At 33.0% G+C, this 15,715-nt stretch overlaps 2 protein-coding genes across 3 annotated transcripts; both read left to right on the top strand.

The window, feature by feature from the left end:
* Positions 1 to 641: 641 nt before the first annotated feature.
* Positions 642 to 8,512, top strand: LOC140962775 (O-fucosyltransferase 35-like). Its single transcript, XM_073421764.1, has 9 exons — positions 642 to 1,272; positions 2,585 to 2,710; positions 2,798 to 2,870; positions 2,954 to 3,024; positions 3,109 to 3,197; positions 3,686 to 3,818; positions 5,389 to 5,621; positions 7,000 to 7,476; positions 7,732 to 8,512. Exons 1-9 carry the CDS (start codon positions 778 to 780, stop codon positions 7,931 to 7,933), a joined length of 1,899 nt encoding a protein of 632 aa, XP_073277865.1. The 5' UTR covers positions 642 to 777; the 3' UTR covers positions 7,934 to 8,512.
* Positions 8,513 to 12,522: 4,010 nt separating this feature from the next.
* Positions 12,523 to 14,582, top strand: LOC140962776 (growth-regulating factor 1-like). Of its 2 annotated transcripts, XM_073421765.1 has the most exons (4): positions 12,525 to 13,151; positions 13,282 to 13,657; positions 13,756 to 14,133; positions 14,212 to 14,582. In XM_073421765.1, coding segments are annotated over exons 1-4 (945 nt in total). In that variant the 5' UTR covers positions 12,525 to 12,961; the 3' UTR covers positions 14,213 to 14,582. The 2 variants fall into 2 exon arrangements, with proteins under 2 accessions (XP_073277867.1, XP_073277866.1); XM_073421766.1 differs by lacking the exon at positions 14,212 to 14,582 and having other exon boundaries at positions 12,523 to 13,151; positions 13,756 to 14,134.
* The last annotated feature ends 1,133 nt before the right edge of the window (positions 14,583 to 15,715 follow it).

Here is a 15,715-nt window from a genome sequence, read left to right as displayed (position 1 = left end):
ATTTATCTTTAATTTAACCTAAAAAATAAAATTTTATTTAAGCGTAAATTCCGATTAGTCACACTTAGTCTTTGCATATTCGTGATTTGATTATAATAAGCAGTGTGAGCAGGTCTCTTATGATATTATTTTAAGAATTTATATTCATGATTTGATCTATATTTTTAATATAAAAATATTTTTTTTTTATGAATTTGATTGGAAAGTTATTGTTAGGTTTAGCGTGTATGAATTAGAGTAGTACTGAGATAAGTGACCTCTTGAGAAGTTCTCATGCATCAAGCTGCTGACGTTGTGCCGCTTGATCTGGTTGGCTAAATGAGCCGTAAAAGAGTGACACCAGATCTAACGGGTAATATTATCTCTGGTGGGGACAAGGTCGACGGAGAAATGATAAGACTAATATCTAAGGGATATAAGACAGCACCAACAGATAGACATGCAACTTTTCGGACTAATGGCTTAACAGTCTGACCCATTAACACCCAAATAATTTCTATACGAGATGACACAAATATAAAGAAATAAAATTGTGCCTCAAATAACTATTTTTGACCAAATAACAACCTATTGATCTCAAAAATTTACCATAATCATGATTGTGAATAGCTTATGAAAAAATTTCTTACATATGGATTCAGCATTCCTCTCCCCCTCGTTCCTCCCTCGCCACTCTATTCTATTTTACTGATAGGAAGGGAATAATTATCAGCGTAAAAACACACTCACACACACAAGTTTTTTGCTCCTGCGTACATTGGATGTGCGTTCCAAGAAATGGGCCACCACCATAGCAGCCTCCACCAGCACCACGCGACCGCCACTGATGACGGCGGCGGCGTTTCACAGCGCGTCAGCAGCCCAAGATTCTCTGGTCCAATGACCCGAAGAGCGCACTCATTCAAGCGCAATAGTAGTAACAATAATTCTTCACAAAACACTCAAAACAGCAGTGGTCATCATCATCATGAGAACGTCATCGATCTTCAGCAGCTCAATTCTCCTAGATCTGAAAGCCCGGTATCCGGTGATGGGTCCGAGTCTTTTAGGGCGGCACACGCCAGCAGCGTGGCGCAGAGGGTTCATCTGAGGAGAAAGATTCAATCTTTGAGTGTGGATTTTGGGGAATTGGGGCTGGAGTTGAAAGGAAAGAAGAAGCTGGGGCAGTGGATGTTTTCGATGTTCTGTGGGTTGTGCTTGTTTATGGGTGTTTTCAAGATTTGTGTTGCTGGCTGGTTTGGATCTACTGTTGATAGGCTTTCGAACAATCAGGTATTATTTTCACTTTCTTAGAATGAAAATCAACCTATTATATAGCCACTTCTTGTCTTTCTTTAATTATTTTTTTTAATAGCTATCGTTTTATAGGAATTATATATTGCTGTTTATGTGAACTGGGAAGTGTTATTTTTTAGTTTCTGACTGGAATACAGCGATAATTAGTTACAATAATATTGGTAGTTACTTACTTTATCATTTTCTTGAAATGGATATACTTTCAGAGGGCATTCTTATCAACTAATTTGGTTATATTTCTTTGCTTGCTAGTTCTGTATCAGGCTCATTTTATTTTGGCATTTCCACCAATTTTTTGATAACTGACATTCATATTCTACTGTCTGAATGTGACTGAAAAATGGTCGATAGTAAAATACCCAGTAGAGCTGTACAAAATAATTGGCTTAATTTTTTTTTATAGTCGGAGACTCTTGTTGTTTAACAGTCAATGAGATGAGTTCTCAAACAAATGGTGAAGAAGAAAGATTAGATATTGCTCATTTCTACCTTCGTACTGATGAGGATTTCCTTCTCGCTCTCAATTCATCCCATTGATTATCATATTTCAATGGCTGTGTAGATGTATTTTTATTTAGTCGCTCAAGCTAAATTGAGCAAAGTTGCGGCTGCAGTCCAATCAATTTTCACCATAATATCATAGTTTGTAGTTGAACCAGTGTGAAATCTCTCTCGGGTCCGCTAAATTGAGCAAAGTCGAGGCATTTGCAAATATGATTGGAAACTGAAAGAAGCTTGAATATGGCTTTTTCACTCTGATTTTCTTTGTGCGCTGATAAATTGCGAACAAGTCATCATTTGATTTCCAGATGCACTTTTAACCAATATGGTATCTAGATAAACATTAACATGCTAGGATGAAAGAGGTTTTTAATTTTTTTTAATATCCAATATGTCTTGCAACAAGAAATTTAACTGACACATGGTTGCTAGTTATAGTGTATCTATATTACCAAATAGAAATAAATAGTAATAATGCCCTCTTAAAGCATTGAGTTTTTGCGCGAATGCATAGCATTTCTACGTATAATAAAGGCATTTTTATAGGTTCATGTTTACTTTATTGTAGGCTTTGGTTATAGATTTTGATGAGTAAAAGCTTTGGCATAGAAATCAACCTTGGATGCATAATTTTGCCAAGCAAAAATATTCATATTTAGAGCTATATTTCAAACAGTGCGTTTGTGTTATGATTTACTGCCTTTTGCAGTTTTTCTGACGTGTTTCATTAAAATAATAGCTCCTCATGGTCTTTTAATGTTGGCTTGGTTCCTCGTTCATTTTACAGGATCTTGTCTCTCCCGACTATGGATATACGGAAGGAAGTGATGGTCTGAGCATAGTAAATGGGGTGGAACAAACTTTGACAATGGTAACCTCGGCCATCGTTGATGGCCGTATTAGCATGGCTGATGTGAGTAATAAATTTTTTATTATCTAATGCTTCAGAATTTGAAGCTCGAATGCACATTTCTGCTTTTTCTGAATGAGTTTTTTCCAGCATTCAGGAATTTGGTCCAAGCCTGATAGCAAGAACTTTACTCACTGCATAGATCATCCAAAAAATCTTAAAAGTAAGGGTGTTTTGAGTAATTTTCGTGGATTCTGCATAATTATATGTATCGTTTGTTACATGTTTTGCTCGTCTTCTTATCAGAGCTGGACTTGAAAACAAGTGGTTTTCTTCTAACAAATGCAAATGGTGGATTAAACCAAATGAGATTTGGGGTATGTTTGTCATCAATTTGATAATTTAGAATGTCTCAAGGTTTTCATTAATTTAGTCTGATGAATGGATATTTTAGAGTGCAGATCTGTGATATGGTTGCTGTTGCTAAAATTATGAGGGCCACACTTGTCCTTCCATCCCTTGATCACACTTCATATTGGGCTGATGAGAGGTGCTCTTCAACTTTCTTTGTTGATTTGAAATTTGCAATGTGTCTTTGTTTGGTTGGTCTCTGGAGTTCAACTCTAGATCCCAACCTTCGTGTGCATAAGAAGTCCTAACTTCTTCGACCTTCTTCATTTCTGTCTACTTTTTTAAAATCATTGTACAACTTTACCATTTTCATACAATCACTACTGTTCATCTCTTTCTACTTGTATTGTCAATTTTCAGCCCAGCCAAATTCCACCTGTCTTTTTCTGCTTCTCTTTGTTGCACAATCTTATCTTGTCTATGAGAAATTAACCCCTTAGAAAGATTTGCTAGCCAAAGTTTCCACATAGTTACTTTGAGTTCTTTTCATGGTATTCTTACTCGTTCTTTAAATGGTTACTGCTACCAAATACCAACCACAAAATGCTCATGTTTAAATGCTTTATTGCATCTTTATGATCCCAGAAATATCTAATTCTGAACATATTTTGTTTATGACATTTCCAGTGGTTTCAAAGATCTGTTTGACTGGCAACACTTCATCGATTCGCTAGAAGATGATGTTCACATAATTGAAAGATTACCATCTGAATATGCTGGAATTGAACCCTTCATAAAGACTCCTATATCTTGGTCTAAGGTAAGAACCTTGTTACATTATTATTCCAGTGATATTTTTTTCAAGTTATATTCAAATATACTGATTTTTAACTTCAGCAGCATGACAATTGGAATATGCCAACTACTTTTATCATTTAATTGATTCTGTTTTTTTATGGTTATCTTGACATATGTTTTCCATGGCATTGTGTGAACAATCAGTTGTGTGCCAAACAAGATTGCGATTTTCATGTACCATTGCCTTGATAAATGATTTATAAGAAAATTTATTTGATTAACTTAATGATGATGGCACTTCTGCCGAGCCTACAAGGTCAAATTTAAGCAAAAATGTATGCTTCTGTTTCAACTATACAGACAAAAAGAAATGTGTCCGTTTATCATCTTGCAAATTTGAACATTTTTTACATGTTAAAAACATATAAATGACGAACGATGGATCGGGAAGTTTTGTACCGTGAAAGTCCAATAGAGTCTAGATTTAGTTGATGATGATAATACCCTTTGCCGAAGGTTTAGAATTTTAGAATAACTATGTTCAAAATGATAATGCATGCTGTTTCTCATTTTCGTTTTTATTATGGACATATATCAGATAGTCAAAGTCGATGGTTCGTGTAGAATCCCTTAATTTGAAGTGTTTTCTTATCTATGTTTTACATAGCCTTTCTTTATGGTTTCCTCTCATATTGTAGTCAAGTTAGAGTGACTTCATGAGAGGATAATGAAATATAATTATAGTTTAGCTTCTATGTCATGGGAATTGATGGGCCCCGACGATATACTAAAGGGATCTTTGAGCAATAAACCAATTTTCTCATGATGTCTTCATCGAATCCCAACACCATGATAACAAACCTTGATCTCGAAAGCTAGATTTTGTCTGATTTGGAAAATGAGAGATTATCTTAAAAGGCCTCCTATAAAGTACCATAATGAATTTGGCCTTAAATTAAGTTAAACTTATCAAATTAACCTTTTAATTATATTGAATTCCAAACATATTCTTTAACTCCAATTATGTTAATTAACCTTTTACCTTGTTTATTCTTTTAAACATAGTATGCATGTAAACACAAACATTATTAGAAAATTATAATTTGTATTAAATTGACAAAATTTTTACAGATTAATTGTTGGGTTTTTGGTTAATACATGCATAATCAGATCAATATAGTCTTTGGTTAAGCAAGATTGAAAGAAATTGCTTCACTCTCTACGAACTCCCTTCCACCTTCAAACCATATTTTGTCTCCAGCCCGAGGTTTGCAAATATTGAATTTATTGTATACCAACATAAACAAGTCATACCTACTTGGTGGCCATAATTGCTGTGGATTCTGCTTTAGATGTTAGTAAATGGAAGGAAGTAAAATTTTAGAGAAGTTCTGTACGTGAATCCTGGACTATAACTATGCAGATATCACTCAATTAGGGAAAATATATCTTAGATTTGCCTGTCATTTTACTATTCCTAGATTAGCTTATCTGTGCATGCAAATAGTGTTGTAAATATTTATGATCCTCCTTGTTACTTGGGCGTACTCAAAGCTCCTGCATAGCTTAATTGTGTGAATTCTTTAAATCAGGTCGGTTACTATAAATCTGAGGTCCTTCCCCTATTGAAGCAGCATAAAGTAATGTATTTTACTCATACTGATTCTCGAATAGCCAACAATGGCCTTCCCGATACTATACAGAAGCTAAGATGCCGTGTGAACTATAGAGCACTGAAATATTCTGCCCCGATTGAAGATCTAGGGAGACTTTTGGTGTCAAGAATGCGACAAACTGATGGCCCTTACCTTGCACTGCATTTGAGGTTTGCTCTGTTCGTTTTTATTTTTTAAATAATTTTCAAGTTTAAGTTTCCTTGTTTTCCTTTAACTTGGAGTTCCTTAAAATAAACCATGTGAGCTGATATTCGAGTTTTTTAAACAATTTGTTTGCGCATTTGAAAAATATCTCCATTCTTCCATTGAGGCATGGACCTATGATTCTGTGCATTGTGCACCTATTTACATAATCAAAATATTGCAAAAAGGATATGAGAAAATAAATGAGCAATTAATATTTCTAGCTATTTGATTCATCTCTAGGAATGTTGTTGTAACATAACACCTTGATTTATATTGTGACTGGGTAGTTACCCCTGTGAGAAGTGTGACATTCCAGGTGTAAACCTCTTTTCATTACTTTAATAAGAATTTAACTGATGCTTTCAAAATATGTGGACTTCACTCTAAAATATCAATAAACAAACTGAAGAGGATAAATTGATCTTGTAAAAGATCTCTTTAATTTTACATTAGCTCTCAATTTCAACGGTGTTGCGTTGAAAAAAGTAAGTCAGCTAGGGAAGATTCGGCAGAGAGTTTTTAGAAGAACCAATCTGTTCATTTTTGTCATCTATCTGCTTCCTATCAATTTTTACTTCATAAAGGTAACAGTTCTTTGATACAAATGACTGGTCAATCTGGTCCTGACTGCATTCCAGTTTGGAAAGGAACAGTCATTTCTATATTTTTATGTGGTTCAAAAACCTGAATTAAGGTTCATGGTTCGGCTCCAGTTCCGGAAACAAGAGTCAAACTGAACCATGGTGCAGCCTGGGTTCATCCAATCACCTTTCTGCTGTCCTCTCGCGGAATGGCCATCCCTGTACTGGTTCCATAATTCATGGTGGGTGATTAACCTTTTAGAGGGATATAATGAGCGTCTGGTTGCTTTGTTTCAAGTTTGGATTGGCCAAAATTCATACAGCTTTTGCTAGTGACTATGATTGAGAACCCTGCTTGGAGTTCTTATTTTTATTCTTTTTCTTCTTTTGGGGTAGTCATGTCCTTTCCATGTTGAACACTAGGATTAATTCTTTTGCTGTGTGGTGTTCTCTAATCTTTTCTTGCCTTAACTTTACCCAGTTCATATTAATAGCATTAAGACCTCCATTATGAAACTTACCCTTGTAGAGTACCATCTTGTGGGTTTTTCTTTTGTATTTGACAGGACTTTAGGACAGTAGAATAGCCTCTCATTCATAAAAACATGATGAATTTTTTCTATAAACAAGAATTTAGCATTTGTCTTGATACAGCAATGCTTAAGCACAGTTTCCTGTCTTTTCAGAAGTAATGTTGCATATTTGAGGCCTATATCGGGAAATCTATGTGTTGCTCATTCATTGATAAATTTCCTTGCAGATACGAGAAGGACATGCTTGCTTTTACAGGATGCAGCCATAATTTGACCGCTGAAGAAGATAATGAACTTCGGCAAATGCGTTATGAGGTCGGTCATTGGAAGGAGAAAGAAATTGATGGAGTAGAAAAAAGAAAGCTTGGTGACTGCCCAATGACCCCTAGGGAAACTGCACTCTTACTTAAAGCGCTTGACTTCCCATCCAAGACAAAAATTTACTTGGTGGCTGGTGAAGCTTATGGAAACGGGAGCATGCAGTATCTTACAGATAGTTTTCCGAATATATTTTCCCACTCATCACTAACAACAGCAGAAGAGATAAGTCCGCTCATAAATCATCAAAATATGCTTGCTGGTTTGGACTACGTTGTTGCCCTTCAAAGTGACGTTTTTGTTTACACATATGATGGTAACATGGCCAAGGCAGTACAAGGTCATAGACGTTTTGAAGGTTTCAAGAAAACCATTAACCCGGATAGGTTAGCATACAAACTTCCGTTCATTTTTCATGCGGTACCGAGATTTTAGTTGGCGGAATAAGATGGGAGTCAAATTCTGAGGGATTTTAATGGAATTCGATGGGCGAAACTTGCAATTTTAGAGATATTAGGAATAAATGTTAATTGTTTTTGTGGAGTGCCTGCATTCAGTTTCAGAAAATATTTTTCAGGATATAACAGCTAAACCCAATGAGACATTATTTAAGTTCTTTGTTTCTGTTTTTCTTCCTGCAGGATGAATTTTGTAAAACTTGTTGATGATTTTGACGAGGGAAAGATTTCTTGGAAGAAATTTCGCTCTAAAGTACAAAAGGTTCACAAGGATCGTATGGGTGGCCCATATATGAGGGAGGTTGGCGAGTTCCCAAAGTTGGAAGAGAGTTTTTATGCAAACCCCCTTCCTGGCTGTATTTGTGAGAGAACCCCCAACATATGAGCTCAAACTAGTCATGCTGCCCCATTGTTTCAAGATCAAGGCTTCAAATCGGAGAGAAGATAAGAATGTGCTGCCAAATCATTTATCGAAAAGCAAGAATACCCAACTGGTTTTTCCAGTACACCAGAATCATTTCTCAAGAGACGTTCGCGGGTCACAAATCAGGCCAGTATATACCAAGAAAGGTGCAACTCACATTTTTGGGTAAGTCTCTTTGATTGCACAGATTGTGTAGCTGCAAATAGGTAAATATATACTCATTATCCACGGATCAGTATATAGCTTCAATGGATTTAGACACTTTCCACTGGTTAAGCTCTTGGAAGTGACATTGAACCGGTTTACAAACCACAAATACTACATATGTATTACCAACAACCATTGATGAATCCATGGATGAACATACTATTTATCATAATGGAAATATGCATATGAACTTAGATTGTAATTTTTTGTGAAACTAATCATCTCTTGGATTGTGGGTTGCAGTTTTATTCAATGAACTAATTTTTTTTTATATAACATGTTGTGTTATATCTTGTATGCCAATATCTATCACATGGTGTTTTGTATCTTTTATTCATGCCAGTATTACTACAATAAAACTTCTACAAATTAATAATGTTGGAACCATGAAATTTTATTAATTAATCATGTATATTTTAAATAGTTTTTTTAATTCAACAAACATAAATTTAATTACATAAAAAGGCGTTGTCTTTATAATCAACATGCATCTTGTTTATAATTTTATTGAATTAATATATAAAAATTTCATTATACATATATATTCATAAAAATAAGAAAGTGATATTCATTTTATCTATAATTAAACAATATTTATGGTATCGGTTAATCAAATAAAATTCATCGTAGAAACAAAAATAACATTAAAATCAAATTTCATGAAAAAAATAACCATATAATCATATTTTGCTAAATTCTTCTAGTTACGTAAGCATAATATCATATAAAAAAATTTCGAAAAGTTATTATCTTTTTAATCCATCAAAACTATTAATTTACCACATTTGCCCAAGTTGGAACCACCATAAAATATTATCTTATATATATTATTATTTATTGAGTATTAATTTATACAAGTTTTAGTGTATGATTTATATTTGATAAAAGGCTGAATGATTCCTTTTTGCTCATGGATTGTTTGTGGAAGAATATTGGCATGCCAGTTTTATGCTTGTATGGGATAAGAATTTGATGCAATTATTATATATATACATGTTGATATAGATTATATAGATGTGAATGTATTCTGTCTGTTGCTGGTGTTTCTGGACACCAAGAAATCTTCTTTTATCACTTCAAAAGTAGTTGTCTTAGCTCCAACATCTGCAGGTGATTGTATCAGTCACTACAAACAAGTATAGAATCTGACCCCCAAAGCCACCCTACTCTGTTGTTTGAATTCATGTATTTGCATATTATTAATTATTCGTTTGATTTTAGTGAAAGTTTGACTGTATTATTGGTGATGCATAATAGCCTGTATAAATTTTAAAATATAAAAATGAACAGTTGAGGTCATTGCAAGATTTAATAATATTGCAGCATTAAAATTGTGAAATTGATAATTAAACTATAGTATCAATAACTTGACTGTGAAAATCCTATTGTAACAATAAAGAGACGAGTAAATCTTGAACCCAAGCAGCAAAGCATCGATTAAATGTGATTGTTTTCCTTTATTAAAAAATATAATTTACTTTCATTTTTTTGAAATTATTATTTTAATACAATTTTTATTTATTATATTTCATATTTCAACAAAATTCGGCATATTTTATTATTTTAAACATTATCAAAATTTCGAGTATATGATAAGAATTTGTACAATTTTACCATCATAATAAAATTTATGTTTCTACAAAGCCAAATTCATGTACATAATTTTGTTTTCTCCATTATATGTACTATATTTACAGTTAGATTTTTATTGATCCGACTTTGTGACATTAATTTTCTCCAATGAATTTAGATTTTTTTTACTATGAATTTTTTTCACTTAATAAAAAATAGCATAATAACCTATTTCTATACAAATTACATGGGTTAATTGCATTAGACCTCCTTGTGAAAAGTCTAAAAAAACATAAAATTCTATAAAAATATTAATAGGCTAATACATCATTTTTTTAAAAAAAAAATAAGACATATTTTATCATTATATTATAAACTGTTAGATCACTTAGTTTTTGTGATAATAAACAATAATTCATTGTATTAAAACAAACTATCATTTTACTTATTTACAGGTTTTCGAACGATATGCCAAAGACACGAACTTGCAATCGGCTTCAATAGTTGGGTTAACGGTCGCAAACTATTAAATTTGTCTACCGGTCTCAGTAAAGCTTACTCAATTGCTTCATTGATTATCCAACAGTAGCAAAAGACAAATCTATCATCCGATCGAACCGCTCAGAGATATATTAAAGCAATTTACAGATAAATATATTTAAGGATACATGTACAAGTAAACAAATAAGACGATAGCTTAAAATTAAAAAAATTGCACATATCCTACCAACTCTCATATGACAGCAAGCATTCCACCAGTATGCGATTTCACATCATTTACGTAAAGTGGATTTTAAAGGCGCAAAACCAAGAATGACATTAAAGACAATTTAATGAAAGTTGCACCACGTGACAACGATGTGTCCATATTGTCGGGCTACAGTACAAAGAGTCATTGAATGGGAAAAAAAACTCAAGTACTATATATAGAGAATGCAAACAAGAATTCAACAAGAAAAACAAAAAAAACGCATTTGAAGCAAAAATTCAAAAAGCTTGTATACTCAAAGATTTTTGAGCACATTTCTCATATACACTCCACACTGCTCAACAGCTCTCTTTTCAAGATATTATCAGATCTATAAAGATTTTTTAGAGTTTAAAGACAACCACTCGACCGTTTTCTACCAGAAACAGTTCGAAGACTTGCAAACATTTTGAATCTTATGATTAATTCTTTTATTACCTTTGTAGTGTTTTGGTTGTTTGACTAAGGGTCTCAACCGTTGTAAGAGATACTAGGAGTTTCAACTTATGAAGTTGATAAGACTTAAGGTTGAAGTGAATTGTTACAAATTATTTGTAAAACAAAGTCTTCTGGTAAATTTCATCTTAAATGGAAGAAAAGAGAAGTAGAATGATTCTGCCTTCGAACTTCCATGTATCCAGTCATTTACTCTTCTTTATTTATTTATCTTTTTGACTTTATATATTTTAGTATATAGCAATCAAAAGAACAATTGCACCGTTTTCACACTATTTGTAGTTCGACCGTTTCTGTAGAGTTGAGAAAAATAGGTCTTGTATAGCTAACAACATCAGAACCGGTCACGTTAAATATAGTAATTTAGAGAAATTTTTTCAAGATTTTATTCATCTCATCTAAATTCTAACCTGATCCTAACATAAAAATATTCTAAATCCGCGGTGACCACCTAAGAGCCGCCTAGAAGTTTTGAAAGTGATACATCTAAGCGTTGTTACATTATTCAGCAGCATAAATTAATATATATATACATTTTGTAAAAAAATTTAAGATTATTTGTCATATTTGCCAATCAATTTGTATCAGATGAAAAAGAAAAATATTCAATTGATTTTGAGTTTAAATCCGATACAGAAGAATTATTGAATAAATTTGAAGATCAATAAATAAAATTAGATATTTAAATTAAAAAAATTGCATATGCGCCGTCTAGACGGTGAGTGATTGTCTCCTATCACCTGATTATACAAAATCAGACACGTTTACCTTTCTTGATGGAGTTTTATGCATGATTTTTAAAAACATGAAGTCTAAAGTTCTATTAATTTTGAACATAATGTTTTTTAATTTTTTGATTGTTCACATGACATGTTGATGCAATTATCCACAAATTACAAATATGTTTTGTTTGTAGTTGTATCATTATTTTTCCTTAAAAAATCAAATACTCTCCGACTATAGATACAAACTACACAGAATAATCACATTTTTTTAAATATAACAACTTATGATTATATATAAAAAATAAATTAAATCCAAAATTAATTGTTAAAAAAAAAAAACCAACTTCATACGAAAGCAACGTATGTCCAATAGCACTAGTATTATTATTATTTTTTTTAAAAAAATTTTCCAAAATAAATTTTCAAATATTTCCAAAACAAAAAATCTCAAACAAAAAAAGGGAGAAAGAATTCAAAACTTTCAAAACTACATAAATAAAGTGACAGTATCCCCAAATCAAGAAAGATGAACCGAGGCAAGCAAGTGGAGGGTAACAGCTTCGATCACTGGTAAAATGTAACAGAGCTAGATGAAAAAGTAAAAGTTTTAGTGGATACAGCCATCCATCCCTCCCTCATTTGTCAGTAAAAGCTATCGAAACCGTACGATCTTTTCATGATCAACCACTGCTAAAAAATTCAGACAGCAACTATAATAATAATAAATTAATAATCTTTTCTTATCATCAAACAATATCAATAATAAATTAAACAGAATAAGAATAGTTCACTTGTTTTTTTTTAAACTTTAGTTTATGGATTTCCGTATTATTGTCAGAGACAGGAGCTGCCATAAAGACAGCATAGTTGCAGCAGATGCCTGCAGACCTGTCTCTGCAGCACTAGTCATAATTTGTGTTCAGAATACTGTCATAAGTGTGTGTTTTCGTGCGTGGTCTAGTGTGTGTGAGAGGGTCGAGAAAAATTAAGGGAAATTGGCAGGGAAATGTGATCAGAATTCAGAACCATTAGTTTTATCCGTGGACAGAAAGATTCTGCAACAAAAATTGAAAATGGTCCCTCAAATAAATACATCTTCCAGTCTGAAATGCATTTACTCCACGGGCTCTAACTCTTTAGCATCGTTTATATTCAACGCCAAACACGTAGAATAAATAAATCCAGAAAAAAATACCCTTCTCACTGTTTTTTAATTTTTGATCTGGGTTTGAAAGAGATTTTCGAGATTTTGGTGTGATATTTCTGGTTTCTTGATTCTTGATGATGACTAGTGTTGGAAGTTGTAGGTACCCTTTCACTGCAATCCAGTGGCAAGAGCTTGAACACCAAGCTCTTGTTTTCAAGTACATGGTTTCTGGGATGCCTATTCCACCGGATCTCCTCTTCACCATCAAAAGAAGCTTGGATTCTTCGTTTTCCTCGAACTTTCTCCTCCAACAACCCCAACACAGTACTATTTCTGTTCTTGATTTCTTACGACAGAATATATATGTATATATAATATAGCATATGTTTTCTTTTTTTGCAATGTTTCTTCTTGTAGAACTAATGATTATTTCTTGTGTGGGTTTTTTCTGCAGTTGGATGGAATGGATTCCAGGTGGGGTTTGGGAGGAAAACAGATCCAGAACCAGGGAGATGCAGAAGAACAGATGGGAAGAAATGGAGGTGCTCGAAAGAGGCATATCCTGATTCCAAGTACTGTGAAAGACACATGCACAGAGGCAGAAACCGTTCAAGAAAGCCTGTGGAAATACTGTCGACGCCACCAAAAACAGTAACACCCGCAAATGCTATTCCTATCAACTCATCAATACCCCAAAAAACACACTATTTCTCTTCTCAGAATCTGTCTTCAAGACCTTCAGTCATTGGCTTGCAAGCTTCTCAAGAAAATCCCACCAGCTTTTCCATGGATTCCAGTCCTTATTCTCATCTACATGGCAAAGATTATAGGTTGGTGTGAACTTATAGTTGATCTGGTTGAAGCATATTCATGGTAAACAGCATAATCATTACATGTTCTTGGTTATTGAGATGATTCTTGGTTGCAGAAGCAGCAATGGACATGGTGTGAAAAGGGATATCAATGAACACACATTTTTCGGAGAGGCAAATCCAATCTCTAACGATGATTCCACGTGGCAACTGGCACCACTTACCATGGGTTCATCTCTGTCCCAAATGAAACACAAGCCTTATTCTTCTGATTTCCAGACTGGTCAGCAGCATCTGCAGAGTCTTAAAGATTACAATTTCATGCCTGATTCTGATCACCCCAAGAAAATCATGCATCATTTTCTCGACGAAAGGCCACACAAGGACAAAGATTCTTGGCCTAATTCGGATGATAAAATGTCGATCCACAACAATCCTCAGCTCTCAATTTCTGTACCCAAGTCTATGCATGACTTCTTCATGACACAAAAATAGTAAGTCCTTGATTGAAATTTCTCACCATACAGACAACTGAAACGCAAATTCAACTCAACCTTTAACTGTTCTTGCAGAGATCCACAACAGACGAAGATATGAATCGGAGTTCGTTCTTGGCATCAAAATGGGTAAATGAGTAAGTTAAATTCTGATAGGACAAATCTTCTTTCTCTTAAGCCATAAGCAGACATGTGGAAACACAGTTTTCTTATATATATATATATTTTATCTCGTGAGTAGAAAGGGTTCAGAGGAATCCATGTAAGGTAACTGGGAAATCACTTCGGGATTTTGCTTTTTCAGACGATATTTATATTTGTTTGCTATCACTGGTACTAGTATTTATTTTTTTTTGAAAGGCATCTGCTGCCATTTTTGCTACATGCCATGTACTTTTTCTTTCATTTTTGCATCAGAAGATAATAGATACATGCATAGATATAATATCGGTAGATAGATACAGCCTTGATTGTCTTCTTTCAAACCACTAATTATAACTTTTCTTAACAGCAAATTTGTGGGCCTGTACTGTAATTTTTCTTGTTCTTGTCCAAGCTGAAAACAAATTTCAGAAATTCTTTTTTTTTTCTTTTCTTTTTCTTGGTTTTTGATTTCTCAGTTAATTTTTAATGCTTGAGTAATATAAGAAATAAGATGTCAAATTTTTAGAAAAAATAAAGAAAGAAATGATCGAGAAGAATGCCTTATCAATATACTATTGTTGATTTCTCATTATTCTTACTTAGAATTCTGAGTTTTTCAGGAAAAGAAAAACAAGAAATTTTAGAATTTGGATCATCTGCTGTGATCTCGTACGGTGTCAGATAAAATTGAAAAATTGTCAGATCATCTTGTGTAAAACAACACTGAGAGATCCAAATCCCAAAATTTATGGCTAGCAGGCTGTTGAACGCAGTTTTCTTGTTCTTTCAAAACATTGAATTCATCGCCCTCACACAATTATGCAAATCGGAAATTGCATGAACGTGATTCTAAGCTATGAAATGTTTTTTCACAAAAACTTAAGCTCAAAATTATAAAATAAAATAAATTTTATTCAATATACTGAATTCCCGGATCAAATTTATGGTTGTGGGCTGTCAAATTGTACTATCAAATAAAAGAAAAGATACTCCAATTTCCCATATTTACTTGCATTTGATGATCTACTCTATATCTAGCTAAGCATATTCATTCAAACAATCAACACTGTTGGTCACGTATTTAAGATTTACTTTCTCCGACATAAATTTGTTTCCTCAATGTTTATGTTGTAAAAATAAATCAAAGTCTCAAAATTTACAAACAAAATTCTTATTTTATTTTTATATAATTCATTAGAAAAATGATTGCACGTTTTCAAAAGTCGAATACTATTAATATTTTTTTACTATACATTCTTTCACACGAAAAATGGTTTACTGTTAATATTTTTTAAACCTACAATAAATTTTCTATATTATATAACAAAAAATTGTTCAAACTTAATTTTTTAATCTTCAAGTTAATTAAACATATATTTTTTATAACAAAAAGTAGTTTGAACTTTATTTTTTAATTTCAAGTTAAATGAACATA

The sequence above is a fragment of the Primulina huaijiensis genome, chromosome 17 (assembly GCF_012295235.1).
Source record: "Primulina huaijiensis isolate GDHJ02 chromosome 17, ASM1229523v2, whole genome shotgun sequence".
Classification (NCBI taxonomy): domain Eukaryota; kingdom Viridiplantae; phylum Streptophyta; class Magnoliopsida; order Lamiales; family Gesneriaceae; genus Primulina; species Primulina huaijiensis.
This window is presented reverse-complemented; position numbering and strand designations above follow the sequence as displayed.